Source organism: Sebastes umbrosus, chromosome 7 (assembly GCF_015220745.1).
Source record: "Sebastes umbrosus isolate fSebUmb1 chromosome 7, fSebUmb1.pri, whole genome shotgun sequence".
NCBI lineage: Eukaryota > Metazoa > Chordata > Actinopteri > Perciformes > Sebastidae > Sebastes > Sebastes umbrosus.
In genome coordinates, this window is record NC_051275.1 from 14996440 (window position 1) to 15016828 (window position 20389).

General features: G+C 42.6%; 1 protein-coding gene across 2 annotated transcripts in view; it reads right to left on the reverse strand.

The window, feature by feature from the left end:
- LOC119491189 (rho guanine nucleotide exchange factor 26-like) overlaps positions 1-18764 on the reverse strand; it is a 29315-nt gene extending 10551 nt beyond the window's left edge. The window contains exons 1-13 of one of the 2 annotated variants that reach the window (XM_037774918.1): positions 18494-18764; positions 16511-18048; positions 16370-16462; positions 15131-15182; positions 14844-14986; positions 12897-12953; positions 12214-12374; positions 9427-9579; positions 9159-9288; positions 8549-8623; positions 8133-8222; positions 6632-6786; positions 288-497 (exon numbers count right to left, since the gene is read on the reverse strand). In XM_037774918.1, the coding sequence (XP_037630846.1) occupies positions 288-497; positions 6632-6786; positions 8133-8222; positions 8549-8623; positions 9159-9288; positions 9427-9579; positions 12214-12374; positions 12897-12953; positions 14844-14986; positions 15131-15182; positions 16370-16462; positions 16511-17947 (2756 nt within the window). In that variant the 5' untranslated portion in view covers positions 17948-18048; positions 18494-18764. Of the gene's footprint in view, positions 1-287; positions 498-6631; positions 6787-8132; positions 8223-8548; positions 8624-9158; positions 9289-9426; positions 9580-12213; positions 12375-12896; positions 12954-14843; positions 14987-15130; positions 15183-16369; positions 18049-18493 lie in introns of both variants that reach the window. The other variant, XM_037774917.1, reaches the window with a different exon arrangement.
- Positions 18765-20389: the final 1625 nt, after the last annotated feature.

Consider the following 20389-nt stretch of genomic DNA (forward strand, 5'->3'; position numbering starts at 1 on the left):
TCCAAGTTCATATTAGAGCTCATCAAGGAAAAATAAGGGAGTAGGAGTAGTGTTTTATGGATGAAGAGAAGGACCTGAGCTGGGGAAACACTCTGCTTTCTTGACTGAAAACCCAAAATATCAAACCTTATGAGTAAAAGATGCAGGGCTAATATTATGTCACAGGAAAAAAAATGATTCATCACATCAGCTTAACATGCAGAGCTCGTAAATCTGTAATCGAAACGCAAGTGAAACAAAAAAAGACAATTAAGAGGGTCAAAGTTTACAAAATAAAAGTCACTCACAGCAGCTCCGTCCCCAGGATCATGGGCACCTTTTCACCGGAGTGGTTGCTGCGGAAGCGCAAACAGAAAAGGTGGTTGGCGCCGGCTTGCCGTGAGCTCAGCATGCTGGCGGTGCTCCTGACCGGCGACAGGGCGAGGTCCTCTGGCTGGCAGGAACCCACCCAGATCTGGTCCCTCAGAGCGTAGTCGATCACGGCGTAGCTGTCCTCGCTGAAAGAGATGGAAAGATTTAATAACATTTCACTTACTGGACTTAATTCACCCAGTTCAGTCGAGTAAAGATTTATTTGAGTGTGACAGAAGTTTTAGTGATGGAGGCCTTGATGTATGAGACAACATTTATCACATTAAGTGCTCTTGGACAAGGTAGTTAACAAACTGCAAGAGGATTCAGTTATATACAGAGAGATAAAACAACAGCTCTACTACATGGAAATGCAATACCAACACTTACAAACGGAGCTGTAGTTATGTGTAAATGGTAAATGGACTTGCATTTATACAGGACATTTTTAGTCTTTCGACCACTCAAAGTGCTTTACACTACATGCCAACATTTACCCCATTCGAGAGCTGTCCTCGACCAAAGAAATTCTTAGTCGACTAACACTCAGCTAACACTTTTTTCGACTGATCCATTAGTTGATTTAATCGATAGATCTGTAAAACCGGGTTTCTCCACGAAGAATCACACAAAAGCACCACTTTAAATATTGTGTTTATCAGAGATATGCTTATAAGTTTCATAGGAATGAAGTCATTCAGCATGAAAAAAGCAGAAAAAACGACTAATGAAATCTTAGTCGACTAAGAGTGGGCAGCCCTATCCCATTCACACACACACACATATTCATACACTGGTGGCAGAGGCTGCCATGCAAGGTGCCAAACGGCTCATCAGGATCTAATCTCATGCTCATTCACACACCCACACACCGATGGCACAGCCTTCGGGAGCGATTTGGGGTTCAGTATCTTGCCCAGGGACAATTTGACATGCGAAAATCGAACCGCCGGTCTTCCGTTAAGAGGGCGACCCCGCTTTACCTCCTGAGAGCCACACCCGCCTAGTAACTGTATGCATTAAAAAGCAGACTAATGTTATCTTACACACAAACACATACTCACACACACACACACACGTTTCAGTGGCAAACTGATGTAAACCGAATTTGACAAAATGTTAAATTAACTCCAAAACATTTTTTTCTTGGAACTGTATCCCGCCAGCCAATGCAGTTAGATACAGATACAAAAAAACATAAAAAACACAAATTAGACCAGTGCATTTTTTCATTTTAGAAGTTCAAGATGAAACGGGTTTACTTTGAGTATCATGAAGGCAGATCTTCAGATACTCTTTTGGCAGGTTGGTATTCAAAAATAAAAGTGGATTCAGCTGCTTTTCTCCCCTTTTTTTTCAACTTCTCTAAACATGTATACAACAACCATACAACCATGTCATTTAACAGAAGGTTGTTCTTTATTTAGAATTTTTGGAATTACTTATTTGTGGTTTGGTAATTTGTATAAAGACCCAATCCACAATTGCTGTAATGCGGCCTCCAGCCCCCAAATGTTTGCATTCCTGTTTCTGCCCCAACATGGACCTGATACACCAGTCACCAACTGGAGCTTTAATAAAAATATACTATGTTGTTGTTACTTTGTTTTTCCAGTATTATATTAAATCATAATGTTTATATACAGATTAAAGTGTTTAAAGAATTAATGTCTGACATGGCAACATTATTATTTTTTTCTTATTGTCTAATTAATTTAGAGCAAATACAATACATATAATCATAATATAAAACCAAGGCAAATAAACCAAAGAGCACAAAATCACATTTGAAATACATAATATTTGCTGCTTATTGTGAACCCAATACACCATCCACCCGCTCCCTCTTCCACATCACATTGAAGCTCATTGTTTTCAGTAGAGATTTAGTTTCACGGTGCCTCGGCTATCCAACCCCTGAGAGGATAAAGACTGGGTGGTTAATCGCGTTCACCTGGACGATTAATAAATCACCTGTCACATTATGTGCCAGTCAAAAGTCCAAGCATTCAGCCGTCTGCATACCCTTACACTAAATCAGCTGCCCCCTGGTTTCTTTAGTACATGCCTACATTTCCCATGAGTACCTTTACCGTGACCCTGTGTCTAGCCGTACACAGAGTCAGTTCGAAACATCTGGAGCTGATTGTGAAACATAGTACCTCTAATGCGCCACTGAACCTGGAGAAAAAAGTATGTTTTCATAGTGCTCTGAAGCCCAGCCCACCACGTTTCATCAACCTGAGACTGAAACAGCAGCCGAGATGAGAAGCTACCGGACAGACAGAAACTAGCCTCTTGTGAGCCAGCATGTCCATTAGTGTGCTGAATACACAAACACAGGAATGGACAAAGGTAGCTGTTAAACAAGCTGTAGTGAACAGTGTATCTGTCCATGTCTTACTGTCTCGCTCTTTCACACACAAACACACACTCTCTCTCTCTGGGGTCATGACTGGTTGGAGAATCCAGTCACGGTCGGGAGGTTCTCAACAAGGTTCAACTGTTACCCATCAGCCCCTATTGTCCACCAGTCAATCAAGTTAAAGCCTGTTGCCCACAACCAATTAGACTTCTAGGAAGAGGAGATAGAAAGAGTTCAGGGAGAGACAGATCAGATAAAAGCACAGGGAGTGGACGGGAAAGAGAGTATTTGCGGTAAAGCTGCATCCAACTGTAACCACAAGCTGCTTTCTGCTTCGGGGCTAACCACACTGACCCGGAGCTTCACGGGGGAAGAGTTTTCTTTCTTGAGGAAGAGTTCGATGAGAAGATTCATACCGCTCTCATATTTGTCTGTTAAACATGATTTTATTTTACTAACCTTTTATTAACCTTTAGGTATATCGCAGCATATTTCTGTCAAAAGTTTACATGGTAGTGACAATTGTTAAATTCCTCTGTACATGATCATCTGTAATACAGAATCCCTTCATTTTTATCTTAAAATTCAATCAAATAAAATTCAAATTAATTTATACTTTAATAATAATAATGATAAAGGTATTTCTAATGGGATTTGAAAGGGATTTATATTACGTTATTTTGAATGGGTTATATGCAAAGTTTATGTGATTTTTTTAAGAGTAAAAACTAAGGCTGTCAAATTGACGCATTGAAGCAAAATTTGTTTCAACCCCATTAATTTCTTTAACGCAACTTGCGAGTTTAGGTTGTAATTTTTTTTTTTTACCAATTAAATACACCTTAAATATTAAAATCAATTAATTTATCTCCATGTTTGGCATCAGAAAACATTTTGCGTAAACCAAAATCCAAGTCAAGGCAAGTCAGTTTTATTTGTATAGTCCAGTATCACAAATTTGACTCAAGGGGCTTCTGTACAATCTGTACAGGATACGAAACCCTCTGTCCTTTACAGTATGACCTTCTCATTTAAAAACTCATTTGGGATCCTAGTGATCCCAAATGAGTTCCTAAAATAAAACATTGAATAATTCCAGATGGTAACATAAGAATCTCTCCGTTAGCTGTATTTTAGGGTTGTCAGCATTTCGGCTCCTGACAGGCCTCCAGGTGAAATGCCTGGAATGCCATTCACATGACGCAAGGGAATGGGATGATGGGTGGGGAATCTGCATGTTTGTGGGGTGAGGTTTCTCATGTGTGCGGCTGGGTGTGCATGCGGTGTTGGATTATTGCTGAACAGAGGAATGAAGGTGGGAAATAGTTTAAATATCCTATGTCGAAATGTGGGAGCGAGGTGTTTAGAGAATATTATAGGCGAAAGAAAGTATCCACCGTCTGGCCTCCTCACGAGCTACTTACACAGAAACAAACACACAAACTTACTGGAATGAATATCAGTCTAGAGATAAGAGATAGCGCAGGCATCTACAAACACGTCATGACAACTGTGCCAGCTACCATCTTACTGGTGTACAATCAGTTCCTCAACATAAGCCCTCTGAGAGATGCTGAGATAGGACTCCAAGTCAAGCATGCAGGCGGACACACACACATACACACACACTGTATGAGCATAATGTCCTGGTGCAAAGTACAGTAGGAGTGTTGAGACTATGGCACAGTCAAACAAACAGAGGGCGAAAAACAGAACGTGTTGGGATTACAGGCTTGCACACACAAACACACACACATACACAAAGACAAACCACAAGGTCATGACTAGCAAAAAGAGAGGGAAAGAACTAAGAGAGAGATGAAAACCTCAATAATAGTGACTGTTTAGACGATGCCTGGCATCACACAGGAAAAAGGGGGGAAGTGGAGATGAGAGAGGAGCCAGCTGGTGTGGACTCAGCGTTATGTAAGTGTTCCTGTGAGCCAGAGAGCAGAAGATCAAAACTTTCCCCCGCTGCGTGACAATAGCCTCGTCTGACACGGGCTCGGTTTCCAATAGCCAGTTTCATTGTGGATCCAGTTCCTGATAAATAAGCTGAGAGGGTATAACGAAACTTATCTTCTAGAAAACAATAGTAAAAGTAAGTAAAGTAAGTAAACAAACCCCGAGATTCAGATCTTTCAATGTCAAACTTTGTTTTTATTATTGTTGATTACACAATTATTATCTTGAGTAATCAATTGTTTGGTTTAATAAACATCAGATAAAAATGAAAAAAAGAAAATAATCACTGTTTCCCAGAGTCTAAGGTGAAGTCCTCAAATGTCTTATTTTATCTGATAAACACTCCAAAACCCAAACACACTTGATTTGCAGCAATATGAAAATAGAGAATAGCAGCAAATCCCCACACTGGAGAACTGGAACTAGATTAGATTAGAACTTGTTTGGCATTTGTGCTTAAAAAAATGACTCCAACGATTAACCGATTATCAAAATAGCTGCTGATTAAATTTATTGATTGTCTAATTGTTTCAGCTCCAACCCTCAGGCTGTTCTCATGCACCGTTCGTAGCTATACACGAAAAGTGATGCACTGTAATTTGTATATAAAAAAATGATATAGAGGAATAACTTGATGTAAGATATCATACAAACCGTTGTATGAGGATATGTCGAAACCTTATAACCATTATTACTTAAAATTGTTGACTCAATACAGATTTGATGAGAGATTTGGAAGAATTTAGATTTGATAAGCGGACACGATACTAAATTAATGGTTGGTTAGATGCTGTTGAACCCCGACCAAAGACGGCATACCAACCTTTAAGATTCCCAATCAGCTAACACAGGCTACCACACTTCTCTGTGCTCTCTTTCTTCTGAGTATTAAGATATATAGTCCTATAAAAGTGAAACCATTCTCAGGTCATAGGTATGTTTTCTCTCTACTGTGTAAGTGCTTTGACCTCAACCCCCCCTTCATTCCTTCTGGTGTTCATGGCATTTCTTGAAATGAAAGAAAAATGAGACAAGAAGAAGCCGAAAGGATTCAAGCACACAACATTATTGCATTTGGCAACAAGGTTGGGTTAGCTGCTTGGACACACCAAGTCCTAATGACTAAGAGCTATTACACCATTATGTCTCTGACCTGGCTGTGCCTGGCTAGCCTCGTGTACCCCTGGAGTGTTTTTGTTTGGATTACTGCAGATGGAGTGCAGTAGAGTAGCGTGCCACAGCAGGGCTCCAGCGCTCACCCACAGCACAAACCAATATTATAACAGCGTCTCCCATTCAAACGCACACACGCACAAACACACACCGCGATTCCGGAGCACTCCCCTTTTCCCAAATCTCTCTTTCCAAACACAGGCCTGACACCACACACTGTTGGAGTCTGCCGTTCCTGGATCAGATTCCCAGAAAAATATCACATGGAATGTTTCTTTTCCCTTTTTTTTTTTTTTTTTTCGTTTTAATGATTCTGAGGAATTCTTCATTTTTGCGAGTGGCGGGACAATCAGTTCCAGACGCAGAGGGAGATGGACGGGAAGGGATTTTTTGTTTTTTGGCAAAAATAGAGCGCGCACACCCACGCTACACACACAAATGAAAACCACATCATTTCGAGGAAGTCCTCCGTATGGCTTGTTTCATGGTGCTGCACTGAAACTAGAGGAAACAGGGGAGACTCACAGACGAGGCTGACAATAAGCAGGTCTACTACCTCCAGATGATTCACGTCACCGGGACATGTTGAAACCTCTGCGACATTTAGAAAAACAGGCTCAGGTTCAAGGTGCCAAGTCGCGGCAGGTTCAGGTGACTGCACCTGTTCCGCTAAATAAACACACCCATAAAGCTGGGGGGCATCTGTGGGCGTCGATTCCTTTCAACTTAATAACAAAAATGTTACTGATCAACCCGGCTGATAATGAGCAGACTCACCTCTTCTTCCTGGTGACAATGAAGACGTCGTTGAAGAGGAAGAAATAGACCTGTTGTCGCGCCGTCCGCTTGAGGAAGATGCCGTTATCCTCCACAAACGCGGTCAGCTCTCCTCTTTTTACCATCCACCTGGAGGACGAGACCAGGGGGAACGGCTGGAGGAAGAGGGGAAAAAAGAGAACCTGATAAACAAGAAATGGCAATGCATCTAACAACCAAATAAAATGTCTGAAATGTTGGCGCATGTCAGCACTTCCTGAATCACAATGTGTATGTGCACGTGTGAACAGCTGGCTATGCAGAATGAGAATATGTTCGCGAGACATCTGTGAGTCCCAAATGTGCCAGCAGCTATTTTCCCACACTACTTAGACACACAGAGCCTGCCAAGTCTTGTGTCTGCATTGTGTGTATAGATACTCGCCAAGCGAGTGACGGTGGTGTGTCTGCGTGTCAGTGCATGCCTGCATGAGCTCATGTTTTACATACTTAATAAACTTCAAAAGAAATAGTGTGACAGTTTGGGAAATACACGTGTTTGTTTTTTCTTGCTGAGAGTAAGATGAGAACATCAATACCACCTGGTAAATATGAAGCTACAGCCAGTAGCCGGTTAGCTTAACTTAGCATAAAGATTGGAAAAATGGCCAGTGGGCAACCTCCGGATCTGAAAAGTGAAGCTAATGTGGAAGTGCCATAAACTTGCATTCTTTCTAATATCCAGCAGGGGGCGACTCCTCTGGTTGCAAAAAGAAGTCTGATTGTATAGAAGTCTATGAGAAAATGACCCTACTTCTCACTTGATTTATTACCTCAGTAAACATTGTAAACATGAGTTTATGGTCTCAATCGCTAGTTTCAAGTCTTCTTCAATACAGCATGATGTTCATTTAGTCAATTATGGTCCCATTTAGAGTCATATACACCATAAAGCAGAGAATGCTTTAGGGCGTGGCTACATGTGATTGACAGGTCGCTACTACGGCGTTGCCCGGTCTGGGAGTTGTCCGTGTTGATCGTCTTAGAACTTTAACCCTTTCACAGTGTGTTTTCAGTTCATCGAAGTTAATTGTAACATTTTGGTCACCTAAAAATGTTTTATTCAGCGTTTGGTTGTACTTAGCTCCACCCTCTCGTATCACTTGTGGTTGCAAAAAACCAAGATGGTGACGGGCAAAATGACGAACTCAAGGCTTCAAAACAGCAGTCCACAAACCAATGGGTGAGGTAATGGTGAATGTGTCCACTTATTATATACAGTCTATGGTCGGTGGGCAGATTTTTTTCTTACCTTTCTACACTAAGCTAAGCTAAACTAACTTGCTGCTGCTTCATATTTAAAAGGACACACATGAGAGCGGTATTAATCTTCTCATCAAAAGTGAATAAGCGCATTTCCAAAAATGGCAAACTACTGTTCATGTCAGTTGATAACTAGAATTATGTTGTTTTCAAAAAAATACTAAACAAGATGCAAGTGTGTAACAATATGTGTCAGTACCTTGATCTTGAACTCCAGCTGAGAGTTGATGGTGTACATCATCTCTGTTCTCTCCATTCTGCGAGCTCCTTCATTACACTTTCTCACCACCTGCTCACACAAACAGTCTCTATTAACCATAAAGTACAGTTCCCTGATGACAGTTAAAGCATTCCTTGATTGACGTGCTCATATTTATCAAGTACAAGAAGTGCTGGAAAGTACTTTTATTGTGTTTTTGCAGAAAATTATTTACCAAAATACAACATTAAATAGGAAGTGATTGCCTCCCAAGCTAATCCTAATCTCCTACTGTATGTCCAAGGCAAGTCTCCTAAGACATAGCATAACTATAGCGACATAATACATATAGATATGCAGGTAAAAATGTATGAATATATGAAAACATTTGTGGTCGACTCCTTAAACCCACGCACCTTGCTGACTGCTTGTAAAGCCCTCTTGCACTCTTCATATTGTGCCGAGTCTTTAGGTGTCTTCTGACAAATTGTCTGCAACACAGATAGTCATCGGTTACACTAAATTTGTAATGTAAAAAAAACACATTCATGCACAAAAACACACAACAATTCATTGCACCCATGCACACCACACTCTAACAGAAGCCTGATAAAATATTGATGCTTAAAGAAAGCTGTGGGAAGCAATGAATTGAAAACCAAACTTTCTCAGGATCCAAAAGCCACTGAGTGTACAAGCATAAACCCCGGAGTCCCTAGAGAGACACTGACGGAGGAGGAGGACGGGGGGAGAGGGGGTGGATGGAAGTAGAGCAAAGGGAGAGGAAGAGAGGGAGGACAGAATAATGTGGTGCCAAAGGAAGCATTAAACTGAAGAAGGACAAACATTAAAGGAAAGACGAGAGGGTAAATCAGTTAAGAATTATCAAGGAGGAGTGATGTAAGGTCACATAAACATCTTTGAGGTTAGGACACATCCTATGTATAATTAGTCAGGGTAGTATGAATAAACAAACTGTTGTGTAAGAGTTTTGTAATTCCAAAATTATGTCCTCCGTGCACTCACATCCATGAGCAGAGGCAGGCGAGTGATCCTCTGCATGGGTAGGATAAGGAAGGAGATCATGGGGAGGTTCCTGCAGTCTGGGTGGCTCTCTATCCGGGTCAGCACCTCCTTAAAAACGGGATTCTTGGAGCTGTAAGAGAGGACGGAGTGAGATTCAGAAAGAGGAGTCACTGGTACAAATAGAGAAAGAGGAAAAAAACTGAGTCATGTTGGATCAAATCCATGCGAGATATGATAAGAACATCTGTTTGTCCACTCGGTCACTCACACCAGCCTCTGCAGGGTCCTCTGCTGGTAGACCTCGTTGGAGCAGTACGTCACGAAGGGATCGAAGTTGGACTGAGAGTGCTTGTCCATGATGTCGCTGATGTCGTCGATCACGATGTTCTGCTGGTGCCTTTCCTCCAGTTCCTTAAAGAACCTGAGTGCATAGAGGAGGAATACGGGTCAGTGTGTCAGGGATTCATATACCGAACATAGGCGGCAGCTCGAGTCAGAAGCATTAAATCATGAGTCATCCCACACTGGGGGAAAATATAGGATACAAAGTCAGGGAGGGCAGGAAGCACCGCCAACACCTTTCTTCTTCTAAACCAGCTGTAGGATCACAAAAGAGGAACTCCCCGCCTCTTTAAATAGACATAGCCTACCATTAACCATAACACAGAGGCTTTTCCTCTTCCTGAGCTCCACCAGATGGCCGATTTAACGGCACGCCACATGGCCCAACTTCAAGAGAAGAAGTTGTTTTTGCGTGCACGATCCAAGGTGACAAACAGGAAGCTGCCGCACAGACAGGACGCTGACTTTGACCACTTGGACCGAGTTTGAGCTCATCTGCAAAAGCGCTCCTACCCATCCCTACCGACTCCACCCACACTATGCTATATGACTATCTATGGAAAACTTCTTGTCACCGTGTAGCCTTGTGTCTGTGCCTGACCCCACAGTCTTTGAACTTTGAGGGCACAGGATAAGAGAAAACACACACATGTTGTCCTGACCTCTGACCACGTGTCCTAAAGGTGTATAGGGCTTTAACAGGTCAAGGCTGCTCAAGTTCAGGTTGCGCTCCCTCCTGGGGCAAAAATCACCGACCGAAATAACAGTGTGTTGTCACGAGGGAAGAGGTCAAGGGAGGGGAGTTAAATCAGGGTGAGGAGGAGTAAAAAGGAAATGCCCAAAATTAGGCTGCTGACCAAGAATTATAAATGAAAATCAAAGAGTTCTACCAGCACATACTGAAGAATAATTTAAATTAAGTATGTTAGTGGAATGAATGAGTCATATCCCAAGGTTGCAAGAGAATTGCAATCAGTGACATACCATTTAAAATACTCAACAGCCCCCCCACTCACTATCCCACACAGTCTACACAGGAGCTTGCAGGTGGAGTGGTGTTACTACTATTTTCTTTGAGAGGCTAAACTCAAAGCCAAAGACTATCTGTTCCAAGTAAAACATCTCGTTTAACCAGTGCCACAGGCCACATTTATATCTTTAGAGTTGCTGCCCCTTCCGTCTCCATGCCCTCCACTCTCCACCCTGGAGGCTATGCTGGTCTAAGTATTTAGGTGGGGAGTATCGCATTAATGTGTGTGTGTGTGGTCTCCTGTGCATAGGAATTAGATAAGGGAGTGAGATGTGCTGCAGCACGTCTGAGGAATTTACAGATACCACCATTCATGCAAAGTGGGAATGAGGCGTATATAAATGAACAAATAATGTCCTTGTAAGTCCACATAAGCTGCAGAAAGTGAGGAGTATTGTTTGTTTTTTTCCTTCATGATAACAGAGAAAAAAGACAAATGTACATGCAGGTGGTGTACTGTATGCAATGAGGAAATCTTTAACCCTGAGGACGGGGCTGCAATGCCGACATGGAATCCTGAGCAAATGTCATGAACAGTTGCACGGCTTGGGGAGTCAGTGAATGCTCTGGGTAAATTTACAACCAAGGCAACAGAAAGACTAAGGCTAGCTTAACCTCATTTCATGCTCAGATTTATTAACCCATATTATTATTATCACTGGGTTTTTGAGAATAACCCCGGAAACTTGGTAACAACTTGTTGGCAGAGTAGGTTCGGTAAACTTGTGGCTAAGGGAGGAAGAGTGTGAAAAAGACTGTAAACCTACCAATTGTGGAGTCTTTAGTCCCAATAGCAGGCTTGTGAGAACAGATATATCCCATTATCATACTGAATAGTAATCTCATTAAAAAGAAACATGAGAAATGATACCATAGTTACAAGCAGAGACACATATGAGCCTAACAAAGAACACATGGGCTCAGAAATCCTCCTGTCAATCATTTGTAGAAATAATGGAGCAACACAGTAATTGCTGAGGCAGCACAGTTTTTCATCAGTCTCAACTTTCATGGCCTCTCATGCATGTGAGTGTTTGGGTTTATGGGATCCTTGGAAGTGCATGGTTACCTGGCCACGAATGCCATTAAACAGTCCCAACACACGCATGCTCTATAAATCACGATGGACGGGGAAACTCAGAGGGCTCATAGCAGCACATTTTGGCCATTGCATTTTTCATACACTCACCTATAAAAAGAGGCAAAAAAACAGTCTGCTGTTGAGCTCTCTCAAACAGCGAGGAATGTTGATAATTAAAATATAAGCTAAATTTGTTCTTTTATCCTTTCACTAAGCATGTGACCACACATAGACACAGAGAACAGTTCGTTCAGTGCTGCCTACCCACAATCCCTCACACAAAAAATGAAAACAACTCTGATTGAAGCTAGACAATCATGCTGAAAGAATGGTGTCAAGTGTTTACAGACACACCCCCACATGGAATGAGTGCGGTCTACCAACTTTTATGTGCTGTTAAATAAGAAAATGATCCAGCTCATTAACCAAAACCACAAACCGCAAACACGGATAGACGTTTAGGGAACATGGAAGAGCAGCCGAAATATACCAACCAGCATGGAAGAACCAATACTTGCAAGTTCTCGACAAGAAAGCACACAGCGAGTACCAAACATGACAACACACAGCGAGTACCAAACATGACAACACAACCTACTTACTTTTTGCTAGCCTCGCAGACGTCGGTGATGTTGGAGAAGAGGTGGTGGTGTTCGGTCTTGGTAATGGACTCTCTGAGCTCTGCAGAGTTCTTGAACATGCGGATCAGGATCTCCAGACTGTGGAGGTAGGAGTGCTCTGATGAGATCACCTCAAAAATGGCCTATTGGGAGGGCAGGAGAGAGAGAAACAGGAAGGAAACAGTGAGACGGGAGAGACTGAAAAGACAATAGTCAGTTTATTACATCCACTAGTGACTTTGCGTGCTCCGGTTACCCCACTAGGTCCTGACTCACTCACTGCTCTATGAAATGGGCTTCGTCATGAACGTGCTCGACATACCTGTGCTCTACAATCATGTTTGGAATGCTATTGAACAATGTAATGTATGTCGGTCTTGTCATCCCTCTTACGACAGCGGTTCAGATAATTACTTATTGGAACATCTCACCTTCTCCTCCCCTTACAAAGCATCTGCTTTAATGATATAATAGTCCATGATGCATGTGTCCTGCTGTGCTCCTTTAATGGCTTTTTTATTGGTCTAGTAGAGTTTACAGAGACCAAATGGACAGCCATACTCCCCCCAGTGTTTGGTAACTCTTAACTTAGCATGCATGTAACGCCAAATAGGATTTTTCCTCACTCTGAACCAAACGTCAAAGTGTAAAAATATGATTCCTACCTCTTGTCTTTTGCGTTCCTCCTGACTCATCCGCTCAGAAAGACCACTTTTCTTGACCTAAAACAGAAAACAAAATCAGAAGAAAGAAGGATTTTACAATCATGAAAAGATTTCGAATACAAAGTCACACTTGTTTGACTTCTCTCAGGTTTTTTTCAGGTCAGAAGCCTTTTTGTATTTGTAGCACTCGGGTGTGTGCATGTGCGTGTTTGTGTGCCACTGTTGTCCTCACACACAAAGAAAGGAGCACTTTGCATACCACACTGAATAGAGAGGCAATAAAGTTGCTGCAGGAAACGGGAACAGAAAGATCTTCACTGACTAAAGAGGCACAGGGCGAGCGTAGAAATGGGAAATTTGTTGGAAGGTAAAAAATTTAATTTTGCCGAAAGCATACGGTTAAAAGGAAAGTGCATGACGGTATGTGGCTGGTGAGATCTGCTCCAGACTCCAGGGATATATTTGAATAAGACTGAAACAAAGCTATCTTGTGGAATTAACTGGGTGTGGAGGGCTATTGAGTTAAATCATCCATGTGGCTGAAGGTGAGGTTGAATAAAAAGCGTGCCTCCGTCTCCTGTTCTACAAATATGACCCTCGGCACATTCACATTATACTTTACCAGATCACACACGAGGGCAGAAATCCAGAGAGGCTATCTTTCCTTACTTCCAATAGCTTCTTTTCCCTTATACCAAACACCATATCAGCAAAATCAGCAATCAATACAAGGCTGTAAGGTTTTACTGAGCAATCCTGTCATCATGCCAACTGAACTTCACCCTGTTATGCAGTTTCACTGGGCGTGACTGAAACTCAATTAATTAGGTCGCAATATTCAATAGCTAATTATATTATTGTTATTCCATGTTTCCTAGCTCCAGGGAAGCTCCATCTCTTGAAAATACAGGTGGGGATTCTTGTTAATGTGAAAATTCTGGGAATGTGACGTGATTTCATCGAACCCTGAATTGCGCGAGGTGCCGGGGGACAGGAAGAGATGGGAGGAGACTTGTTGGGAAGGCACCCGATGACGACTTGCATGTCTGGTTCTTGCCTTCATTGGATCTTAACTTATTTCCTAACACACCGGGAAAATAAAAGTATCATGCCAGCGTTTCCTACGAAAAGCAGAGGAAGAATCCTGTGGCGTTACATCATGTATTGTCTGGCCAGAGACATTCGCAGTAACAGATCTACAACAGCTGTAAAGCAGCTGTGACAGAAGAAGAGAATCAGCATGGTGATGTCGGACTCTGCCCCATTCACCTCTGCTGGTATACACAAGAAGAAAAACAACCCAAGACATTTTCCGAATGTTCTCTTCTTTGAATCCAATTTCCCATTTATTGGAGTCTGAGTGCAAATCATTCTTCTCTCAGCAATTTCAGAACTAATCCTAATTGCCTCCATCTACGCCCTCGCCTGTTTTCGCTCCCGCACTTTCCCTCCTCAACAAGTAAACAAACAGATGGGAATGCCTAAGTAGAAAACTAAATTAGCCTCCTCTGTATTCTTCTCTCCGTCCATTCCAATCCCTAACTATATTATGTAATGCCACCGCACTTCTCTGTAGAGGCAACATTTTAAGCATATTTGCAGTCTGACGAATGTGTAGAGTATGCCAAAAGACTGGCATTAGGCCCACCAGTCGGTGCTTGCAAGACTTCCTGTGGGTCTGGCTGGCTGGCTGTCTGCCTCCCTGCCCACCCGAGTCCTAGAAGAAATGCTCCTGTACTCCCTGATAAACAGAGTGAGGGGCAGAAGGAGGCTGAAACAGTTGGAGGATGGGTATGGACTGTTGCCAAACTGGATATGACGGCATTCTTCAGAGCACTAGCATTCCAAGACTCCACAGACACAGCATTGAGAGCGCATACTGTATGCTTACCGGATGTCGAGAAAGAGTGAGAGAGATAAGAGAAGAATGGAAGCTGTACTACTAACCACACTGAGCTGGCTCCAGGAGGTGCGTATGGGTCTATACTGCACCACGATGCCGCTATCGGGTTTGGGTTCTTTGGAATCGGCATCCTCATCCGAGTCATTATGCAACGCCTTCTCCTGGTAGTTCTGGTACAGCTCCTCCTCTGAAAAACACACATTTGAAATATCCATCATGTTGAAGTTTTAAAAAAAAGGAAGTTTGGTTGAGAGAGACAGATGAACAGACACTAAAGGAGTAAAATGAGAGGGAAAGTGTGGTGGAAACAAGATGAACGGGTGTGACTCACCCTCGCTGTCAAATGTCCGCTGACTGGTCAAAACTTTCCTCTTATCTGGAATCTGAAAGAAAAAAGGAACTAAATTGTCATAACTATTTGGACAAACTCAGGGACACACACACACACAAGCTTGAAATGAAATAAGCTTCTGTATTTGGGTCACCTGTCCATGACCTGCCTGTGTCCTTTCTGGTGACCTCCTCCATTGACCCAAGTCTAATTACAGAGCCATTGTGTGTATAAGTGTGTATGCTTGGGCATGGTGTCACATTACGTCACGTCTCCTAACAACCACATTAATTGTTTCCTTGTAAGGCCCTGTCTGACCTGCTGCTGCTGCTGCTAAATTTGCCCCACAATGCTCAGCCTGTGTTGTCATTTTACAATGTGGACTTTAACCCCCCCCCCCAATACTGAAAAAACCATATAAAAGCAATCTTTGTGCACAATCAAATATAAACTCATCAGATGGAATAACTGAGTCAAGAAATCTGTTTTAATGAAAGGGAAAAAATGCTAATGGTCATACGGTATTTACAGGGCTGTGTGTGTTCATTGATTGCTCAGCAACAGGCATTTGTTTGCAACTGAATGCTATAATTGATTTCTTTCTGCATCTAAAACTTGTTGTATAGAGCCGGTCAGGTATGTTAGTAACATATTCTATATGAGCAACAGAAAGTCAACCCAAACACGTACATAATAGCAAACTTCACACCTTAATATGGCTGCTGCTAATGATTATTTTCATTGTTGATTAATCTGTTGTTTATTTTCCCAATTAATCGATTAGTTGTTTGGTCTATTAATGTCAATCAGTGTTTTCCAAAGCCCAAGATGATGTCATCAAATGTCTTGTTATGTCCACAACTCAAAAGATATTCAGTTTACGGTCATAGAGGAGTGAGAAACCAGAAAATATTCACATTTAAGAAGCTGGAATCAGAGAATTTAGACTCTAGACTGTTACTCAAACCGATTGGTCAATTATCAAATTTGTTGGCGATTAATTTAATAGGTGACAATTAATCGATTAATCATTGCAGCTCTTGACCTAGAATCACATTAAGGTTAAAACTATTTTAGTTTTTAACTGTTTCATGAAAGATCTGTGAAACTAATTATTACTAATTTATGGTAACTTCCAAATAGCTCCTGCTCCCATAAGTTGTTTTTTTTGTATATTGTGTGAGATTTCAACCCTTTTTTCTTCAAGACCAATAGTGTTTGTTTCTTGAGTGCACCCACCTTGTTCTTCCCAGTGCTGGTAGGCTTTTCTTTCCCAGGGCTAGCAGGCTTTGAAATCCTGGGGCTGGCAAGTTTGGGTAACACAGGGCTGGTGAGTTTGGCGAACACAGGGCTGGCATGTTTTGGTGTCCCAGGGCTGGTAAGTTTTGGTGTCCCAGGGCTGGCGAGTTTGGGTGTCCCAGGGCTGGCAAGTTTTGGTGTCCCAGGGCTGGCGAGTTTGGGTGTCCCAGGGCTGGCAGGCTTGACAGTTCCAGGGCTGGTAAGACTTACAGTACCAGGACTTGCAGGGCCGACTGGTGAAGCTAGTTTTTCCTCATCTAGCCATCTGATGACCGGCTGGGACAAACGATGGGCCTTGGGATCTACCGATGGGACCTCCAAGTCTACTCCACTAACAACTGCCCTCCTGTAGGACGTACTCCTCAAGCCTCTCGTTAGTGTCCCAGGGCTCTCACTTTCCCCATCCGTCGCCTCACCGCGGCTCCCTCCTGTAGAAAAGAAGGCCCCCGTTTCTACCATGCTGAGGGTTTTCAACGCTCGCTTGGAATGATCCAACCCCAGCAGCCCTGCCAAACCTTGTCCTTGCGGCTCAGAAGGAGGCGCCGCTTTGCTCTGTCGGATGTCGGACGCTAAGCCCTTGGGGATGAGCTGCTGGGTGCCCATCTTCAGGGCAGCGGGGCTGTGGGTGCTGAGTAGGATGGAGGGAGAGATGGATGGGGAAAGCGAGGGAGAGGGGGAGGTGGAGGACATGGAAGAACAGGAAGAGGCATGCCTGGCGTCCTGTGAGGAGGCGGGCGAGAATGAAGATGGTCTAAGGGGCGCTTGTCCTCTGTCTGCTGGTGACATGGAACGTGGGGTTGGGGGGTCTGAGGAGGTGAGGGAAGAGAGGGAGGGGATGCTGGAGGTGGAGCTGTGGGAGGGAGTGGGGGTACGCCGGGCTGGAGGAGAGGGGCTGGATGCGGACGAATGGGAGGACAGTTCATGGTGATTGTTGTTGTTGTTGTTGGGGGTGTGTGGAGACAGGACAGGAGAAGAGTTAAGAGCTTCAGTTGAGGGTGAACTCCTCCCAAATGCTATCTGCTCTTTCCGCGAGCCGAACGGGCTGGACATGCGTTTCTGAGGGTCCTGGAGACGCCTTTCCTGCCATACCGCCATACCATTACCGTTTTTCCCATTGTCTCCATTACGCACTCTATTGTCCAGCGAGGCGGATCTGTTGTCCTCAGACCTAAATTTGGACAGCGAGAAGAGTCCGTTGGAGAGGTGTCCGATGCTGATACTCCGGACAACTCGGGACTTCTTGGAGGGTTTGTGCAGAATGTGCTTCAACACCACGGTGTTCTTGCCCCAACTCGGGGGCGCAACCACCAGCCTCTCAGCGGGCTGGCTCAAGGTGAAGGAGCACCTTTTGTCTTCCGCGACGGGGAAGTCCGTCGTCATGACCCCGTTGGTGTGGTAACTGAAGGGTCGCGGTTTGGGTTTGCTCGAGTCCTGGGCTTTTTTACAACCGTCCGTGCGGCGTTTCCACAACGGGGTGATGTTTTTATTGGACAGATCCACATCGTTGCCGATATCCATGGCGCTAAATGATTTGTCTGTGACCTCTTCGCTACCTCTGTCCAAGCCTTTTCAGGTCACACAGTGCAAACACTGCAGCCCTGTTGAAACTGATCCCTCCCCTATAGGGTAAACAAAAAAAGAGGAGCTCAGTGCAGTGTCCAAATTCCCACAGTTTACTCATTAACAGGGGATACAGTGCTGCCAAACTTGAACACATGAGTGGAAATGTTGTGGAGTTGTGCAACACAGAAGCCAAGCCAGTGAGAGAGACAGCTGATAATACTTTTTGTATATGTTCACTGGGGTGAAATGGCCTTATTACAAGCACAAAGCTGACAGGGTATTGTTAGCTGTGAGCAATCACTGTTATTCCAAAAGGGAAACAATGGTCTGCGGCTACAGTGAGTTTAGTATTATTTTTATCTCCTTTATCACTTTTTCTCTTCAGTTAGTGTACAAACATCACTACATAAACAGGCATTTTACAGTTATTTACTGCACAACAGAAGAGAGATTTTGATTCAGATGTATAGGCTGATTGTGCCAAGTGTTGGTTCAACTTACCTCTAATCAGTGGATCTGCTGCAGAGTGCGCTCATTGTAGTCAAACAAATCCGTTTTTGGTCGAATAACAACCATTAATGGGCTTAATCCAGCATGGTATCGAAACCAGGTGAAGTTTGTGAAACCAAAGTTGGAGCCGCAGAGTTACTGTGAAGTGTGGGACCGACTGGTAACTGGTGTGAGCGCGTCTGACGCGCTGCTGGCTGAAGCTGCACAGTTTCTATGGACAGGAGGAGGAGGAAGAGGAGGAGGAGGAGGGGAGCTGAACAGAAGTGAAAATTCGCAGGAACTCACCTCCGGTACTACTTGAGGGCGTGGTTATGGTTTAAGTGGGTGACCTATTTATATTAAACACATTAAAGTGCTTAATAAAGCTGCACAATGAGATGACAAACAAGAATAATAAAGTATAATAATAATAAAGTTAAAGGGGAACCTCACCTAGATCAAGAATTCCAATATGTTATTTTCATGGTCTAGGAAAGTTCAGTCAATATTTGTGAACATGAGCTACTCTCTCTCAAAGCCAAGAAAAAACAGAAGAAACCACATACCAGAGAAGTAGCCTGAGTCTTGAACTTGTGATGTCATCAAGTATAAAGTCTGGAGCAAGATAAATAGTTTTGAATTTATTTTTATTTTTAGTTAGTTTGAGTGTGTTTCCTAGTTTTGGTTTCAGTTTTTCAGCAAGGTTTAGTTTTAGTTTTTATTCAGTTTTAGTTTGTTTTTGTTAGGGCCAGATTTAATGCCTCAGAAGTATGTAGCTACGTATTCAAACAAAATACATGGTTTAGTCTTCATGCTACTTTGGTGAAGCAATCGCAGCAGAGCGTCATCTCCTCGGAGGTAAAGTTTGTTCAGTTTTTGTTGTTCAATGTCACAAGAGTCAACAGAAATTCCTGCTATCTCCTTTTTCGTCTAGCTATAAAAACTAAAACTGAAATAAAAATGACGTTCATTTTTATTTATTTTTTTAAAGTTGTTTTATATTGTTTTTTTAACCAGGCAATATCGTTTTAGTTTAAAATACATTTATTTAGTTCCAGTTTACTAAAAATATTTCACTGCTTATTTTTTGGGGGGGATTTAGTTTTTGCTTACTATAATAACCTCCATAAGCAATGAATGGGAGACTGATTTGGACCCATAGAATGTTTTTTTTTTTTTGTTTTTTTACCCAAACGAGCTTTATTCTATTGTAGTGTTTTGATTTTCAGTTGTGATTTAGAAAATGTCCCCATATACTCAGAACATCTCCCAGGGTGCTCTCAGTGTCATCTAGAACATTTCTACCAATTCATCGAGCAGCTCCACATCACACCCTATGACATCACAAGTTTGAGTTTTAGCCCTCTATTCTTTTGGATTTGGTAGAGAGTTGTTCATGTTTACTTATATTTCAGGACTGTCTTCGACCATAGGAATAACATGTATGGATTTTGAAAATGAGCATAGTTAGCATTTAATATTGTGATATAGGCTTAATGTTATCCTATGTAGCTCCCCCAGGAAGTCTACACACTGTCCAGGTATAGGTTTTAAAAAAAGTTAATTTCAAAACAGTCTTTCAATTTTTTAACACACCTGCACAACTGCATTAATACTAAATTGACCCGTTGCTGTTGGGCGCCATCATGTGTTTTGTGGCGTAATTGCAACAGACCTACAGTGATAGAAATAGTGATTAAAAAAAAAAAAAAAAAATGTATTTACTGATTATCACAAGAATGTCCCAAAGTAGCCAACTTCTGAGTGCACTGATAGTCAGCAGGAGTGAAAGCAGAGGCAGGAAATCATAGCAGTCCTCATGTTTTTTTGGATCCTAATGACAAACCACCCAGTGCTGTACTATTCCCAAAATATGCCATTACAGATTGATGGTTTGTCTATAATAGT